Raw genomic sequence first — 18696 nt, forward strand, 5'->3', positions numbered from 1 at the left:
ACTCTTAGCTTGGACAAGATCTCCCTTAAGAAAAGTACAAAATTGGAAGTTACACTGGCAGCTGGCACCCAGGTCCTGAAGAGTTGCTCACCCAAGGCAGTGTCCTCCCCAGACACACCCAGCACTCAGCTACAGACGCACCCACACAGGCCCAACTGGAGCCTCGCCAGGTGATTCTGGTGGGGACAGGTGCAGGGGGGTGTGGGCACATGTGTGGGCTGGTTGCCGCACAGCTCTTCCCTGAATCCCTGCAGCTGTCAGGGGAGGGGGCACTCTACCTTTGTGTCACTCCAGTGCTGCCATGGAGATGCCGTAAGCCCCTTGTGCCTGCATGGAGCCTGTGTGTGGGTAATGACATCTGGTGTGTGGGGCCAAGGTCAAGTGGACAGGGCATCCCTCGGGATTAGCTCCTTCTGATACAGGTCCTACGCCTGAACGCATGTTTTTGGTGTGTGCTTGCTCATCACTGCCTTTACCATCCTGCTTGTGCCTCCGTTTCCCTCAGCAGAAGGGACCACCATCCAGCTCTCTGGAACATCATGAAATGGGGAAAGAGCAAACGTGTGTGTGACAGAAGAGTCAGGCTTGTGGCTCCCACAGGCCTTCTGCCCAGGAGCAGGTGGGGGCAAATATACAAGATCTGTGTCTCCTTGAATCCCTCAGGGTCCCATTCTGCAGCCCATCACATGGTGCATGCAGTTAATGGGGACTGGGGTCACGGCCTGGCATTTACACTCTGGGATGGGGGCCTGCGCAGGTGCAGAAGAACCAGCCCCCCCAGTCCTGGGCGGTGAGTCACAGGCAGCTCTACCAGGTGTCCCCCTGCCCTGTGCATCTCCCTCTACGTGGAATACCCCCTCCTAGAAAACAGGAGAGAAACTGAGCCCAGCCGGAGACAGCTAAATCTCTTGTGTTCACAGTTGGCAGCCACCTAGAGCCTGCTAGGATCAGAAGCCCCCACCTCCTCCTGCAGGTCTGAACTGGGTGGAGAGCAGTTTAACCCTTCCTCCTCCTGGCTCTGGCCTCCTGTGTCTCTCCTCTGCCCAAAGAGACCCTGGCCACTGCTGATGCACAGCTTGTGTGCCCATCCCAGGGACATAACTCATGCTACCAGCTATGGACACATATGCTTTGTGAGCCCCAGCCCATGAGAGTCATGTATACCCAGCCCTGTCTCTGATTTTCCCACATCCACATCCCTATTGCACACAACCCCTCTCCCCCATGATCTTTCACATGGGGTGTGCCATGCAAGCATGTTTTCATATGTGATCACACACACCTCCACGTGTTTGCACACGAGTTACATGCACACACAGCCATCCCGTGTGCACACGCACATAGCCCCATTTTCATGTCCACGCAAGCGTCCCCAGGAATCCTTGTTTCTCTGTTTCTGTACCCACGAGTCCACTGCCCACGGGCACACATGTGCACCACACCTGGCAACTCCCGCACACATTCAGTCTCCGCTTCCGCCACCCTGGCTCTGGACCCCACGGATTTGGGCCAGGACCATCCCGCTTCTGCGCCCCCGCTCGGCAGCCGCCAGGTGCACCGACCGGCCCCCGCCTGGCAGGCTGGGAGGGGGCGGTTATTACGCGGTACCCGGCTCTTCCAAATACAAGCGTCTTTCATCCCAGCCACTCCGGTCCTGGCCCCAGACCCTCAATAGAGCCTTCCGCCTGTTCATTAGCTTGGGTGGGGGTAGGACCCGGCAACCCGCGGGTGGGGCACTGTGGAGAGGGCGGAGGGGGCGGCGCGAGAGCTCGGCGGCCACACCCCCGTCTCCTTGGCGACGCCGGGGCGGAGAGTGGAGAACCCAGCCCGGGGACCAAAGTTGGGTGATTCAGGAGGCCGGCGCCCCCTCACGGCGGCCCTCTGGGGAGGGGCTATTTGTGAATGAGCCGACCGGGTCCTCCCGGCCTAATCCTCCATCCCCGCCAGGCAGGCGGCGAGCACCGCGCGTTCCCGGCCACAAATAGCAGCCTCGCCCCCGCCCGCGGCTATTTTGAGCCACCTCCTCCCCGGCCACACACCCCTCCTGGCTCGGGCTGAGGCGTGGGGCGAGACGGGACCCTCTCCCACGCTGAAACACGAGGCGGGCAGCCAGACTGCATGGCGGGGCCCGGGTCAAGGTGACAGCTAGGCCGCAGCGCCCCCTAGTGTCCGCGGCGTGAGCGTGACGCAGCGGCGGCAGCCCCCTAAGAGCACCCCACGAAAGACACACTGTTCTGATTACGCACCGAGTCACAGGAACAAGCAGACACAGGTTACCACAGAAACAGGTACGGAGACAGGTTACACACCTGTGACGCAAGTACACAATTCCCACACAATACCCGGTGCATCTAGTGACCGGTATCCGCAGGTGTGCAGCCCGTGCCCAGCAACGGGATTGTAGTAAACGCTTAATAATTGTGTGCTGGTGGAATGAATGAATGAACAGGACACTTCAAGAAACCAGGGCAACTCTGAACCACAGAAAGTGGTGCAAAGCGGAAGGGGGAGGAGCAGAGGGTGATCAGGGCACAGTGGTCCTGGGAACCCGTGGTCTGAGCCGGGACAAGGAAACGCCCAACCTGACTTTTCTGGGGAAGCAGATCAGAAAGGGTGAGCAGGAATTGCTCCCCGGCTAGGGAACCCTGGCCTCAGATTCCCCACAGGCGGCCAGCAGGAAAGGGAGCTGAGTGCTGTTATCTTTCTTTGCTCCTTTTAATAACCACCTTGCATAAGTGGCTGACACAGCAGTAGGCTGCTGCTGACTGGGAGTAATGTAGAGGGGCTGTGGCGTGGGGGGGACAAGCTGCAGAGGGGACCACGATGAGTCATGAATTGGTACCTGGGAGAGAGGTTCCCAAGACTGTGTATCACAGGAGACAGTGTCTGTTCCCAGGCAGGTCCCTGCTGCATCAGCTAGACCCACCTGAGAGATCTAGAGTGAGACTGGAATTTCTCTGGGGTGTCTTCTCTGAAGACTCTTGCTAGGGTCTTTGGTCTGGCAGGCAAGGTTCTGCACTAACTTCCTCTGCCCCGAGGGGGTTTCCAAGGTGTAAGGATCTCTGTAAGGATGGTTCTCCTGATAGCAGAGATCTTGGGACACCTTTAAAAGACAGGAAAAACGACACAGGAGGAGGAGCAGAGTGGCACCGGCGCCCCCATGGGTAGTGAGTGGGTTCTGGGTTTGCTGAGGCAGGGGTGCTGGAGCACCTGGTGGAGGGGAAGCCAGGGCTGAGCTGAACGTAGGTCTACAGTGAAGACTCCAGGATGGCCCAGTTGTGGGCTTGAGAGGCAAGGTGGGGGTCAGCCTGTGGTCGAGAGCTGGGATGCACAAAAGTATATGGCCAGGTGAGTATTGGGGTGTGGGTGAGGTGAAGCCAGGATTGGATGGGAGTTAGGTGTGGGTAGGGGTCGGGATTTGTAGACAAACTTGGTTGGGTAAAGTTGGGGTGCCCCAAAGTTGGCAAGTAGGAAGAATTGGAATGGTGGTGAATATTGGGGCCCATATAAATGAGCTTGTCTCAGTAGTGGGGTTTTGCGGCATATCACGTGAACTGGTGTATTCAGGAGCTTTGAGCCCTGGAACTGCGTGGGTGTTGGTTATGTGGACTGTTGTCGGGTTCAGATGAAATTGGGTGTCAGAACTGGCCCCTCGGGCCCTAACTGGTTTGGCTCAGTGGATAGAGCATCCGCCTGTGGACTGAAAGGTCCCAGGTTCAATTCCGGTCAAGGGCATGTACCTTGGTTGCGGGCACATCCCCAGTAGGAGGTGTGCAGGAGGCAGCTGATTGATGTTTCTCTCCCATTGATGTTTCTAACTCTATCTCTTTCCCTTCCTCTCTGTAAAAAAATCAATAAAATATATTTAAGAAAAAAAAGAACTGGACTTCGGTGTCTATGGGAACCTGAGAGGTCGGTATGTCCGCGACTCACGCAACCATCAGCGTTCTCTGGGGCTCCAGCCGCTGGCAACTGCGGCTGGAGGGCCCTTTGTTCTAGACCCCGAGCCGGCTCCCGGAAGTGGGTCGACCCCGCCCCGCTGCCCGCTGGCCCCGCCCCCCGCCCCCCGCCCGCAGGTGGCGGACGCGGATGTACGCGTCCCCACCAATCACGTAGCCTGTCGCTAGCGCGCGGAAGGGGGCGTGGCCTAGACGAGCCCGGCCCACAGCTCATGAATATGAGGCACGGCCTCTGCCTATGGGGCTTGGGATTGGCCAACGCGGAGCAGGGGGGTGGCACCCGGGGGGCGGAGCCAGGAGGCGGCGTACATAAGGCCGGGCGCCCGGTTACCCCCCTCACTCGCACGTTAGGAGGCTCTGGTCGTTTCGCACCGTCGTCTTCCTGCCTGCGTCAGGGACCTGCCCTACTCAGTGGTGAGGGTCCTGGCGGCACCGGCTCCGAGGGCCCCGGGCGGCGGGCGGCCTGGGGCCGGCCGGTTGAGGCAGGGCGGCGGTGGCACGCCCCTGGGCAGGGGTGGTGCCTGGGCGGGCCCAGGGTGGAGTCCGCCCCGCCGGCGGCGAGGGGCAGCCGTAGACCGGGCCGAGCCGCAGCTTGAGGGCGTCCCCTTAGAGGCCTAGGCTCGCCCAAAGCGGGGCGCCACCGCAAAATGGCGGCTGCGAGCGCGAGGCTGCGCCCCGCGAAATGGCGGGAGCGCCGAGTGCCCGGATGGAGTGGCGCAGGGCACGCGCAGGGCGCATGCGTGCGGCCGGGGCGGACCTGGGGGCGGTCCAGGCTCCCGCTTCCTCGGTTTCCCATTGGATTTGCACTAGGGGAGTACTGCCTTCGTCCCCGTGTCCCACTCTCCTTTCGGCACCCCAAGTTGGGCTTCGAGTCGTGTGGTTCTATAGACATGTGGCAGAGGTTTCCCCAGTCTGGGAAGGGTCGGTCCAAGTCAACACCGGCCCACTTGCCCCCTTCACGTTGGAGCCCCCCTCGTCGGGACTCTGTCCAGTACCCGGCCACCCCACAGGCGCCCTGTGGTGGACCAAGCACTTTGCCATCCCGCACCCCAGTGGTCCTGTTAGGAGTTAGGCGTCTGTTTGGAAAGGGGAGAACCAAGGTGCACCCGAGATACCTGCATGCCTTTAGTGCCCAGCCCTAAATATCTCCTGAGGGCATCACCTGGGGTCCACCATGCTTCACTGAGGAGTATGCAAAACCGGGCCCGCTCTCAGGGAGACCTGAGTAGGGAAGGGGCCCTGGGTGATAAAGGAATTAACAGCTTTTTAAAATTAAGTTCTGGGTGTGGGCTTGGGGTGATAAATGGCAGAAAGACAATTTTTCAATGTGTCCCCAACAAGCATATGTCATTTGTATAAAGTAAAATAGGAGGGGGGGTGAGCGATGAAGCCCTGGAGGATCTCAGTGAGGATTTCAACGATTTGCCACAGGCCACCATGGCATCAGATGAAGGCAAGCTTTTCGTTGGAGGGTTGAGTTTTGACACCAATGAGCAGTCGCTGGAGCAGGTCTTCTCAAAATATGGACAGATTTCTGAAGGTGAGGCGGTGCTGGACTGGCAGCGGCTGATCAGGGCTGCTTTTGGGGAGGTTAAGTGCTGACTGCAGACTTCTCCCTCCACAGTGGTGGTCGTGAAAGACAGGGAGACCCAGCGGTCACGGGGCTTTGGGTTTGTCACCTTTGAGAACATCGACGATGCCAAAGATGCAATGATGGCCATGAATGGGAAGGTGAGGGGCAGCTGTCTGTGGGTGAAAGGGTTCAGGCTTGCAGGACAGGGAGACTCAGAGGTTGACCTGAGCTAACCTCTTGGTCTTCACAGTCTGTGGACGGGCGACAGATTCGAGTTGACCAGGCTGGCAAGTCATCTGATAACCGATCCCGTGGGTACCGAGGTGGCTCTGCTGGGGGCCGGGGCTTCTTCCGTGGGGGCCGAGGCCGGGGCCGTGGTTTCTCCAGAGGTGAGTGCCACTCTTGGGGCCTGAGGCCCTTGAGGACATGATGGGAGCACTGCTAGAAGGAGCTGGCACTCACTTGTCTTTCCTGTCTCTGTAGGAGGAGGGGACCGAGGCTATGGGGGGAGCCGGTTCGAGTCCAGAAGTGGGGGCTATGGAGGCTCCAGAGACTACTACAGCAGGTGAGGGCTTAGTCCTGCCTGGGCGTGTGGGAGGCTTGTGTTGGGACGCTGGCACAGGGTTGGGGTGAGTACACTAAGCTGCCTTCCAGCACCCACGTGTATCCTTTCTACAGCCGGAGTCAGGGTGGTGGCTATGGTGACCGGAGCTCTGGAGGGTCCTATAGAGACAGCTACGACAGTTATGGTAAGTCACGCTCTGAGGGCCAGTGGTGGGAGCTCAGCAAGCCTCAGCACCCTCTATGAGCGACTCTCAGACCTTGTCACTGTGCTAGCCCATAAGGGATGAGATTGCCCTCTCAGGTCTCCATGCCAGCAGCCATTTCTACAACAAAACATAAAAGCTAGACCAGCCTGACCAAGAAGGAAAGGGAGACGAGGGGCCTGCCAAGCAGGCAGCATAACTGCATGTGCGGCCACCCGGCCCCGCCGCCCTTGGCTGTGGGGGGGGTTGGTTGCTCCCGAGGCTGCAGGGCCGAGCCCTCCAGATCTGGACCCGGGAGTGGAATGCTGCCTCTTGTTGCGTGCTTCAGTGCTTTTACACTGTACCTGCTTCTTGTTCTCAGCTACACACAACGAGTAAAAATCCTTCCTGCTCAAGATCGTCCTTCCAATGGCTGTATATTTAAAGATTTTGGGAGCTTCGCTGAATCGTTAATGTGTAGTGAACACACCTCCTTGTACCCACTTTTGTAGTCTAATCAGTTCTGATCTTGTCAAACACAGCCTGACTGCTTCTGACCCCCGAGATGGCTTCAATACTAGACTTTACTTTTCAAGGAAACACTGTCCGTTTTTAAGGGTTTTAAAAACGTTTTGAAAAGCACTTCAGATTTTACTTTTTTCTTTTTACCATGAGCCATGAGTTTTTTAGAAAATCATCGGGGGTTGTGTGGGGTTTTTTTGTTTTTGGTTGTGTTGTCTTTTTTACTTCCCTTTATAGTGGGGTTGGCCTGGTGAAGTTGGGTCCTCCGATTCAAACCTCTTTGAGATTGGACGGACTCTGAGTCTGCTCTCTGTTGGAAGCTGAGGGAGCTGTGGCTTTTTTCCAACTTAATGTACCGTTTCTGAGTGTAGCATAGTAGGACCTGTCCCAAGTCCCAGGTGGCAGCAGAGGTGCCTTGCCACTTGGGCCCGGCCTGTACGGCCCATCTGCTGTGTATGACTTACAGTAGACTTGGAGATGTCCCCAAGAGGTTCTTGAAAATGTTTATTTATATTGTCCTTTTTTACTGGAAGACGTATGCATATCCCATTGATGTTGTATTTGAAGTGGTTAAGGAATTCTTGTATACAGTTTTTTTTTTGGCTTTACGAAGCAGATTAAAAAACCATCTGAAATGAACCTCGCTCTGACAATTTCCCTTTCATTGCTCAACACACTCCTGCTGCGAGCTCTTGGCACTCAGAACTCAGCAGAGAGGGCAATTTGAGAAGCAGGTCTGCGAGTCCTGCCTGAGGCCCATGGAGATCTAGACCAGGAAGGCAGAGTAAACTGACACTGGTGGGCCCCTGGTGACAGCCGACTGCCACCAGTCCTGGTTAGGTGAGCAGGTGGCTGACGGGAATGGGTAGGTTGGACGTCGAGGCAGCCCCTGGGAGGCTTCTGGCAGTGGCAGCCGGAGGGCTCAATGGGGCGGGCAGTGCAGCAATGACTGGACCCACGCGGGCACCTGACGTTGACCCGACTGCCTTAGCCTAGAAGCAGGCCAGAGAGCAGACGGCAGGCAGTGTCCCTGGGCGACCGCAGACTGACTGCTCATTAGCTAGCTCTGCTGTTGCTTCACAAGTTCTGAGAGTTCTCCGCTAGCCTATGGAAGCTGCAGCCCCTCGGAGGACAGAAGTGTTGTGCGCCCAACAGAAACCTCTGAGACGCAAGCTGCTCCCTTGGCTAGCTCATATGTGGAAATAGCCCTGTAATTCGAGGTAACTCCTTTTGCTCGTGTCCACATCCCTCCTCTTGTCAAGAGCTCATTTGAAAGTAAAATTATGTGCCTGGGAATGTTTTTATGACTGTTTTTTTGTTGTTGTTTTCCCATTTTCTTTTTTTTTTTTTAAAAAGTCAAGCTAGAATTAAAGTCAGACCCCGGCTGTTTAGCCCTTCCCTGCCTGCAGCCAGGCGAGCATCCCAGGAAGTTTCACCTCACGAGTAGGTTCAATCTGTAAGCAGGATTAGAGAGCACTGAACATCCTGCCTTCGGATTTTTTGTTCATCAGTTGACAGTCTTTTCTAGACCTCCTTAACTCATATTCCTAACTATAGCTCTCTGATGTCTGTTGCCTCCATGAGTTTTTTTTTCCTAGAGCCCACACCATTCTCTAAGCAGCTCCATCCCAAGTGGGTAGCTGGCTCTGCTTAGGGATGGAATGCTGCCTGGCCAAGGCTTAGGCTTGCCCTGGTCACACCAGCCCGTGACAGGGCCTCTGCCAGGATGGCCCAATGACTAGCTTGAGACCCTCCTAGGAGCTGTGGATGGCTTAGGGGGAGGTGGGAAGCAGCTATGAGCATGTCCAAAACCCTAGGGGTAACACTCCTTTGCTTTGGCAGGTTGAAGGGAAGCCAGTGCAACTTGGAAAGGTGGCCCAAGAACAGTGATGACCTGGGGTCCTGTCCCATGAGGGACTTCACCTCGGAGCAGGAACCAGATGCCCAGCCCCCTGCTCTCTCAGCTTGTCATCTGTAAGTGCTTTTCTGGGGGGTGACACGTGGTTCTTTGGCCTTGACAGTGCCTGGTCCTTGTGGGTTCTCTGGTTTCCTGTCCCACCTACAGCATGGGTGGGGGCAGTTTTCTGTGTATGCCTGCTGCTAGAGCCAGCTTTAGTTCTCCCTTCACTCCTTCTTCATTTTTCCAGCAGGTGTTTTATTGGCAAGGTTGGAGTGCAGGGTTTCAAGTCACTCAGGAGGACCGGTGTGTGGCAGCCTGCACGTGGCCAGTCCTCACCTGCAACAGTGTGACAGAATGTGGAAGTCAGATTTTAATAAAGGACTGGTGTGTCTACCTAGAAATCTGAGTCTGGTTTGGGGTGCGACCGAGGAGGGTGGGTCCCTGAGCCTCAGGTGGAGGCTGGGTGGGAAGTGGGGCTCCTCTAGAGAAAGCCTCTTCTGGCTTTGGTTCAGGGCACTAGCTGTACTCAAACCAAACAGACCAATCAGTCACTTCATTGTCTTCTTGGTTGGTCTGGAGGCACACTCAGCCTAAGTGGAGGAGGTGGTGGTCCCTGTGCTCCCTCATCTGAGATATGCACCTGTTTCAGGACCCTGGCAAAGGTTTTTTGTTTTTTAAAAGTACAGCTTTTTATTGATACTGGGCGTGGGTGGGAGGTGACACATTGATTGGTTGTTCCACTTACTTATGCATTCATTGTATGTGCCCTGACCCGGGATTGAACCCAAAACCTTGGTGTATAGGGACAATGCTCTAACCAACTGAGCTACTAGCCATGGTCCTGGCAAAGGTAGTGGCAGAGAATGAACTTAAACATCTTCATCTGTGCTTGCCCGTCGGGCCAAGCTTGCTTCCTGAGCTGGTGACTTCCTGCTCTGGTCTTGGGGTGCAGAGAGTTGGGGTTGGGCCCTGATTCTGAGGCCTTGGGTTTGTGCGCTGAACTCATAACAGGGTGGGGAGGGTGGTGGCAGCATTGGGGGTCAATTCAGTGTGGTCAGGATGGCTGAGGTGCCCTTCATTGAGGACAGGATGCCCAGACTAGAGCAGGCAGTCCTACCCTTCAGGAGGGCCTATCCTGAAGTTGGAGAGCCGGGCTGGGGACCAGAACAGCAAGAGCCCCCAGAGCCCCAAGGGTACTGTGCTGAAGTTGGCATGGCCTTGCCCTAGTCTGACTCCACTATGCAATTGGGAACCTTCTTGTGAGGGTGTTGGCTCCCTTGTGGCCTGTAGCCCACTCTGGTCACCCAGCTTTTCTGACTTGTCCCCTGAACTGGGCATTCCGGTTGGTTGTAGCCATTGTGCTCTGGGCCAGAAGGAACTGAGTCTCAGGCATAGGGCGCCAGCCAAGCCCTAGGTGAGCGAACAGCCGCCGGTGGAGAGCACTGGGACAGCTAGAGGAGGCGGGGTTAGCGCCTAAGGGGCGGGGCGCTCCGCCAGCGCCGAGCTCCGCCCCTGCGGGCCATTGGTTGGCACCGCCCTTTGCCCGGTGAGTGACGAGGGCTTGCAGGGGCGGGGTGCAGCCACCACTTCCGCAGGACCATGGGGCTGTACGTGCTGCCGCCGTGGTCGCTCCTGCCAACGTTGCTGCTGTCAGTGCTGTTCTTCGGAACCCAGGGGGCCGCTTCCTCGTCGCCACGCCTCACACAGACTACGCTCTCGCCACCGCAGTCCGTGACGAACGGGAGCCAGCCAGGCGCACATCACAACAGCACGCATCACCGGCCAATGGACTCGTCAGGCCAGGTGCTGCTGCGCTCCTTCTACGTGCTTTCTGGCTTCCTCAGCCTGGCAGTGCTCTACTTCCTCATCCGGGCCTGTAGGTATGTCAGGCGCATGCCGGCCTCCCTGGCGTGCCAATGAGCTCGCGCCTTGTGCCTCACGTGTCAAGGGCGAGCGCCCCGCCCCTCCGGAGTGGGCGTGAACAGCGCATCCTCCAGATCGAGGGTGATAGGCCGTCAAGTGATACCGTGGTGCTTGGTAATGCAGGGGCACAGGAGCGGCTTTCTCGAACACAGCAACCCAGGCTGGACAGTGCGGGTGGGGGAGGGCATGCGCCCGGTTTGTGCTTCTGCTCTGTAGCCCGTGCCAGGCGACACTCCCCAGCCCAACTTGGGTCTGTGATCCACGACGTGCCCCACCCTAGAAATGGAGAGGAGGACCTGCCAGGCAGTGCCTGACTGAACCGAACCGAACCGTGCCTTCCTTCTCCGACTCTTTCAGCATTTGGGGCTGGCTGCGATCAGTTTTTTGGTTCCACTGATGTTCTTCCTAGAGAGCTGAGGACTCCTCTTCCTTCCCATGGTTCACATGCCCTGCGAAGTTCTGGTTCAGTCCCCTGGCTTCCCTGTTTACTTCCTGTCTGTGGTTGACCTCCAGAGGGCTTTTGTCACACAGAGCTGAACATGTTCAGACGCTTTAAAGGGGCCCTTTTTGTCCCCTACCAGCACTCCTGTGGGTGCACAGTGCCCTTGTTCCCCCTAAGTACTTGATCCTGAATCCGCTTCAGAAGGCTCCCTTCATTTCCCTGGTGCCCTGGTAGTGGTCGTGAGCCCCGGCTTTGGCCTGAGACAGATAGCCCTCAGTTCAGTGTCTCTGGTACACCCTCACCCCTCTGAGACTCGGTTTTATCATCAGTAGAGTAGGATAACAGCACAGCCTGGGAGGGAGTCTGCCAAAGGAGATATCCACTTGCCATTATTGACATAAGGGCAACTAACCACCATGACTGTTACGAGGCCAAAGAAACACAATTAGACCAGGAAGCTTCACAGCAAAGCTTTGAGGGTCGGGCAGAGGAGGCGGAGAGCAGAGACAACAAAGGATAATGGGGAAGGCAGGAAGCAGGATGGGGTATCAGCTGCCACTGGAGGTGACCTGAGACAACCACTGATCTGCCTGGAACTGCTTGCAGGTTGAAGAAACCACAGCGGAGGAGCTATGGCCTCCTGGCTAACACTGAGGACCCCACTGACATGGCCTCGCTGGACAGTGATGAGGAAACCGTCTTTGAGACCAGGAATCTGAGATGGTATTGAAGTCCTCCCCCCATCTCCAGAAGCTCTGGGTGGGCGGGTAGAGCAGGGCTGGAGAATTGGCAAGACCACTGATTCTTGAGGTCATCCATATGCCACCAGGCTGTGTAGCCTTGGGCAAGACATGCGCCCCTCCCAGCTTCAGTTTCCCATTTCTTGCTGATGGAAAGGGGCTGCAGTCTTGGGTCAGTGCTCTGGGCCCAACCCTGAAGACCAAGATCAACGTTAGAGATAGAGAATTAACTGCAGGGTGCTGCAGAGGGGATGGGTTGGGTGGTCTCTCCATGGCTCCAGCCCCAGGAAGATCATAGCAGGCAAAGGGAATGGTAGGAAGGAAGGAGGGCAGGACTAAGGACCCAGGGCCGGATCAAACCGAACCGCGCTTCTGGGCGCAGAACTGGGATTGGGCCTCAGCAGGGAGTGATGGCTGTTCAGCCTCGCTTGTTGCGGGCATAGGTACGGAGTCCAAGAGTCTAAGGGGCGGTTGTAGCTTTCTAAGCCTGCCAGGTAACGCATTGCTATGATGTGGTAGCCCCTCTGGTCTCCTCCACCTCCCCTAGCTAGGGGACCTCTTCTCCCTTCCTCCTTCCCCCAAAGTGCGAAGTTGAGCAGGGCCTGGCAAGCTGGGCAGATGGACCCCAGTGGTCCTGGGGGCAGGGGCTGGATAGGTGAGAGGGCTCCCAGTCACTTGGAGGGTGAGCTTCAGGCATAGTTGGGGGAAGTGGATCAGGATAGGCCCACACCTCTCACTCCACACCTCTCACTCTTCCCCCTCATCTTTCAGATGTTCAGGTCAGGGAGGCGGTGTTCCCAACAGCCCTGGGGGAAGGACAAGAGACTTGGTCCACTCCCAGTGCCTGCATACCCTCCGATTCTCCTGCTGGCCTGAGAGCTCGAGTGGGACCTGCTTAGCCTGCCTGAAGCCACCTCAGCCCTCTACTGCCACAGGACCACCCAGGATGCCAGGTGCAAACCAGAGGGGCCCCCGGCATCCCCATCTAGGATTCTGAGACCCTCTGGTTGGACTGTGACTTGTGCTGCTGACCCTCCCTGTGGGAACACAGCTGAGGCCTGGCAGGCAGGTGGGCTGAGGGTCCTGTGTGGGAGTGCCTTTCCCACTGGGCTGGGGACAATAAAGGCAGCAGTGGTTCTGTAGCTGGCACCCAACTCCACATTGGGCCAGACCTGGCATCCTGGCTCACAGGCAGGGTGGATGGCAGAACAGGGCTTCATCCAGGCCTGGATTTTCTTATCTGTGATTATGCTGAGCTTCAATGACCTGTCCCCAGCTGTCCAGAGGGCCCAGGGAGGTATTCCATGAGGTAGACAAGAAAAATGGGAGGACCTGCCAGTCATCGCCTCAGGGCCTAGAGCTCTTACTCACCCATCAAAGGCCTTGTATAGGGGCTTCCTCTTCCGTGCTGCCTTCAGCCTGGGGCCCCTTAAGGCCATATTTTCTGGGATCCTCACCTCACCCCATTCACACCACTAGAACCGTTGGGGCTGGAGCTTCCTGTGCCCATCATGCCCCTCCCCTGTCAGTCTCCTGTGGAATCATTGATGAACCTACCCTAGCACCTGACCTCATTCCCTGTGAGGGGTTTGATGGGTTCTTTTTTGGGCTTTTTTTTCTCTTCAAGGCACTATGTCTGGGTAGGGTCCAGTTCTGTCACCCCTTTCCCTTGTAAATTTGATTTTGGAGATTCCGAGGGGAGGGGCTGGCCTGTGGCAGCCCCACTACCTGAGGTCTCACCCCAGACCCCTGGCCAGAGCTACCATGGCCACGTCATTAGGAGGAGCAGCCACTAGGTGGTAGCCTTGTGCTGCCCAGCCTCTGCCCTGCTGCCTGCTTGGCCCAGGTGTGGCCTGGGCTCAGCCAGTTGTACAGATTGGGAAATAGGTCCAATTGGGGGCCCTGTTTCTCATGCCTCTTCCTGAGTTCACTGTGGGATGGGCCAAGCCTGCCCCCTGGGTCTGTCCCTTTCAGCCCCACTGACTCCCCTTGCTGAGGCTGAGCCTGGGTCCCTGCCTGTTGCCAGGTGCAAAGGAGTCATCTCTGCCAGTCAGCTTGTCACTCCTCTCTCCATCTCCAATCCTCTGAGCTGGTCCCCAGGCTGCCTCCCCCGCCCCCCCCCCCCCCCAACCATCCCCTCAACTCTGCTCACACTTCCACTTCCCCCTCCAGTGTCAGTTGCCACCTCCAGGAAGTCTTCCCTCCTGGACTGCTCCCTGCCCTACTTCCCCACCATTCTTTGGGAGGGTCCTGCACTGAGGCACCAGCAGATCCTCCAGGGAAGTTTGAGGAAGTGAGGCCAGAGTCCCCTGGAGGACCCAGACATCACACCCTCTGCCTCTCGGGCTCTGGCTGTTCCCCCCCTATCTGCCTCCACCCCTCTTCACACATGTCTGTCAGTGGTCTCTGCATCTCTGCCTTCTCCACCTCTGAACCCCCGCCTGCCTCCTTATTTGTGCCTCTCCATCTACACAGCCTTTCACTTGGTCTCCCTCTGTTTCCTTCTATCTCTCTGCTCTCTATCTCTCTCCCTGTCTGACCCACTGGGACATGCTTTTAACAGGTGCACAGACACTGTGCGGGTCCCCCCACCCTCTGATCTGTGTCCCTCTCCCACAGCTCTGAGCGATTCTTGAGCTTCAAAAGGCACATTAATTACTCTAATGAGGTCAGGAGAGACCCTGCATCTGCCATCTGGAGCCAAGAACACACTGCACACCTTCCAGCCCGGCTGCCTCCTGCCCACCCAGTGAGGCAGGGAAGGGTGCCCCTTGCTTCCAGGCCCCTGTGCCTGTCAGCGCCTGTCAGCCTCACTGCATCCCCCTGCATTAGTGTGGAGTAATTGGCAGCCCCCTCCAAGGTTAATGCAATATTAGCAGGAAGTTCTCAGTGGCTAAAAGCCGGGAGAGGGGCCTGTCAGCACGAGATGAAAGGCCTGGATCCTGGCACTTTGAGGGCCCCTGTGTATGCACATGAGGACGGGAGGGGCTTCCAGCACACACCTCTCACAGACACAGGACACATACAGCACGTGACACAGACTATCACACATAAGGGATAGACACAGGACACACATGCATACATACTGCCTGCAACAGAGCCAGGGCCTGTGCCAGATCAGTGTGCATAACCCATAGCCCAGCACCCTTGTGGCCCTCCCACCACTTCTATCCCCCTCCACATGCCCACTGGACATGCAGCAAATCTGTCCCCTCTGCTGTGGGCAGGTTAGGGTTTCCTACTCTTAGGTGACCACTGTGTGGCTTCTCTATCTTGGGAATGGGGACAGGTGGGAGCTGGATGCTGGGTGCCTCTGGCTCATTAAAGCAGCAGCTTGTGGCTGGCTGCCTCAGACCAGTGGTGGGTGGTAGTCATGTTGTCTTCCAGGAACTGGGGGTTCTTTATGTGTGTGTATATATATGTTTTTATTGGTTTTTAGAGAGGAAGGGGGAGAGAGAGAGAAACAACTATCAGTTGCCTTCAGTATGCCAGGTCAGAACATAAAACCTGTGCCCTGGCTGGGAATTAAACCAGCAATCGTACATGGGACGACACCCAACCAACTGAGCCACATCGGCCAACGCAGGAGATGGTGGTTCTTCTGCTGGCTCTAATGTGGGTTCCCTGGGACATGGCCCCAGCATCCATCAGGGCCGCATTGCTCTCACCTAGGGTCATCAGGTGAGGTAGCTGTGCCCTCCTGGGGTTCCCAGCATCCCAGTTCTGATTCCCCATCCTCTCTGGTGGCTCAGTGCCCCTCATACTCCCTGGAGGAGTATGAGCTTCCCTCCACCCCATGATGTCCTAGTTCTGGGAAGGTGTGGCTGTGCAGGTGCACCCAGACCTGTGCTACTTAGCACAGTAGCCATATGTGGCTGTTTACAGTCAAAGTAAGAAATTAAAAGCCCCGTTCCTCGTCATACTGGCCACATTCCATGTGCCCAGTAGCCATGGGGAGCTGGGGGACAGTGAAGATCTGGAACGTTTCTACCCTCAAGAGAAGTCTAGCCCCAGACTGGCGGGTTATCACCATGGAGGATGTGTCTCTGTTCAGGCCTAGGGCTGGGAGGGTGGGAAGGAAGGAGGGAACTAGCAGGGGTGTGGGGCCTGTTCAGTCGCTGGCCTTGGCAGCTGCCAGAATCTTAGATCCTGGCTGAGATTTCAAGGGCCTGGCTGGACATGAGGGTGGGAAGTCTAATTTATCAGCAAAAGAATTGGATACATTTTTATTTTCAATGACAGAAGCCACACCCCCACAGCCTGGGGGAATTCTTCATCCCAAGGGTGGGCTAGGCTGGTGCAGAAGCCCTTGCCCTGCTCTGACCAGGGTCAGTGGCGCTCCCTGCCTTCTGAAGCCACCATTCTTCTCTGCCAGAAATCTACCTGACTGAGCTGGGGCATCTGAAAACCACTGGAGCCAGGGCAGGCTGCAGATTTGGTCTGATTTATTCTGTAATGAGAATTTCTCTGCGTATTGTTAGCCTTCGTCACAGTGCTGTGGCCTTTGGAGGCTGAGGGATGCTGGACACTCGTCCCCACCCTGGGGACTTGTCCAGTGGACCAGATGGCAGATGATGGGTAATAGGTACTGGGTGGTGGGTGAGGGCTCAGTGGGTGCTGGACTGGGGTAAGTGGGTGGTGAGTGATGGGTAAGGGGTCAATGAGCAGTGGATGCTGAGCAGGCTAGGTGCCAGGTCTGATCTGGCTGGGACAAGATCCTTTCTGAGTCTGAGCCCTACCCTGGAGCCCAAGAATGCAGACCCAGTTGGATGAGGATAGACCCTCATCGAAGACCCTGTTCTGGGGCTGACAGAGAACCCTGGATGACCTTGACCCTGACTGAGCATTAAACCCAAAACTTAAACTTTGTCCCTACACTGAGCCTGAAGTCCAACTCTTGACTTCAGAGGAAGCTTACAGCAGAATGACCCCTGATCCCAGCTGATCCCCTTGGCTGTTGAGGATGGAGACTGGGACAGCCCCCAACCCTGGGAGGGGACAGGGCCTCTTGGGTGCCCATAGCTGGTTCCAGCTGAGCCGGGGTCTCCATGAACAGCCAGGCAGCTGTTCCTGTACCTCCACCCTTGCCTTGCCTGGGGCCAGGCCTCAGAGCTGCCCAGCCCTCCCCTCCCTGGGCCCGTCCAGGTGCAGAGAGATTGAATGGGGGACACATGTCTTTGTTCCTATCTGTGCTCCAGCTCTGACCTTGAGAGAGAGACAAGAACAGAAGGAAAACAAAGCTTCAACTCAAATCTGCTCTGAGGAGGCAGTGGTGGCTCTCGCAGAGGTGGCTTTCACAGAGGTGGCCCCTGCGTACAAATGAGCTGACCCAACGCTGGCCTTTTTGGAGTAGGTCCCCTCTGCCAGTGGTGTCCTGCCCGATCCCCTGTGCAGGTCCAGTGCTGCTGGGTTTGACAGCCCCACCCCATCTGTGAGGTCCTATAAAGTAGGAGGATTCTCCAACGGCTGAGGAGACTTCTGGAAAGGACCCCTCTGCCAGACAGGACGCTGGGCTGGGCCAGGCATGCTGGCACTCTGGGTACATGCAGCACTTTCTGCTTGGGCCAGCTACCAGGTCTCTGCTTAGGATACTAGGTCTCTGCTTAGGAAGTGGCTGCCCCTCTGTTTCCCAAAGAACCAGCCAGCCAGCCAGTTGGGGTGAGCCCTTGCTCCAGGGATGTCCAGAGAGTTTGTCTGAAGGCCCAGGGCACCACTGGTAGACAGGTTCTGGGCCTCCTGGGCTTGCCCCAACCACCACTAACAGGCAGGCTCTTTCCTCCTCAGAGTCATTGGGCCAGCCCTGGGGTGGACATCTGCAGTCAGGTCAGAGGACAGGACCCACAAGACAGAACAGAATGAGCTGAGTTCCCCTAGAGGACAGAGGGCTGAAAGTCTTATCCTGTGGGAGGTGGAGGCCCAGGGTCAGACGAGCCTTGAAGGAAGAACAGAATTTCAATGAGAGAAGGATAGATACTCCAGGCGCAGCCACGCAAAGGCTGGGAAGTGTGGCCTGGCAGAGAAATGGGGGCAGGGAGAAGCTTAGGGGACAACACAGTGGAGATGTGTGGCTGGGATGTGTCTTATTCGAAGGTTAGTTTGCCCACCTCTTGCCTCTTATGGTCCCTGGGAGGAGCTTCAGCCATCTAGATGGGGACCTTCCAGCTCAAGAGCTCTTGGCTCTGGACCCTGCAGCAGGCCTGGGTGAGGGAAACAAACCAGAGAAGCAAAACCTGGCTGGGCACCACTGGTATGTAACATTCAGCACTTGGTGACAGCATAACTCCACAAGCTCAGTCTGGTGAACCCGTGGCATGCATAAAGACAGAACTGTTCCCTACAGTTTTGCTCAGTAGATAAGAGCGTTGCCCTGTGGACTGATGGGTCATGGGTTCGATTCTAGTCAAGGGCACAAATATCAGTTGCAGGCTCCATCGCCAGCCTTTCCCATTCTTCCCTTGTCAGGCGTCTTATCTTGTCGACTTATCTGCTGAAGATGCCAAGGTATGGACTCCTGTTCCATTTTCTGGATGAAAAAACGGGGGTCCAAAGAGGTGTGACTGTCCTGTGGGCTCCCAGGGGGGCAGCAGTGGACTTTGGTTAGCCCGACTGCAAAAGTCTCCACCAGGTGCTCTGGCTGGTTTGGCTCAGTGGATAGAGCGTTGGCTTGCGGACTGAAGGGTCCCAGGTTCGATTCTGGTCAAGGGCACATGCCTGGGTACTGGGTTGCAGGCTCAATCCCCAGTAGCGGGGCGTGCAGGAGGTAGCCAATCAATGATTCTCATCGATGTTTCTCTCTCTCTGAAATCAATAAAAATATATCTCCCTTCCTCTCTGAAATCAATAAAAAAATATATTTTTAAAAAGCCTCCACCAGGTGACTGGAGAGGTGGA

At 56.6% G+C, this 18696-nt stretch overlaps 2 protein-coding genes across 2 annotated transcripts; both read left to right on the forward strand.

Annotated features, from left to right (window-relative positions):
- Positions 1–4234: 4234 nt before the first annotated feature.
- Positions 4235–9101, forward strand: CIRBP (cold inducible RNA binding protein). The gene is given in 10 exon segments (XM_059697376.1): positions 4235–4373; positions 5391–5499; positions 5584–5690; positions 5783–5921; positions 6016–6097; positions 6211–6397; positions 6400–6573; positions 6576–8020; positions 8643–8774; positions 8948–9101. Coding segments are annotated over 7 exon segments (894 nt in total). The 5' UTR covers positions 4235–4373; positions 5391–5396; the 3' UTR covers positions 6678–8020; positions 8643–8774; positions 8948–9101.
- A 1161-nt stretch (positions 9102–10262) lies between these two features.
- Positions 10263–12947, forward strand: FAM174C (family with sequence similarity 174 member C). Its single transcript, XM_059697380.1, has 3 exons — positions 10263–10580; positions 11672–11788; positions 12577–12947. Coding segments are annotated over exons 1-3 (399 nt in total). The 5' UTR covers positions 10263–10299; the 3' UTR covers positions 12578–12947.
- Positions 12948–18696: the final 5749 nt, after the last annotated feature.

Source organism: Myotis daubentonii, chromosome 5, assembly GCF_963259705.1.
Source record: "Myotis daubentonii chromosome 5, mMyoDau2.1, whole genome shotgun sequence".
Classification (NCBI taxonomy): domain Eukaryota; kingdom Metazoa; phylum Chordata; class Mammalia; order Chiroptera; family Vespertilionidae; genus Myotis; species Myotis daubentonii.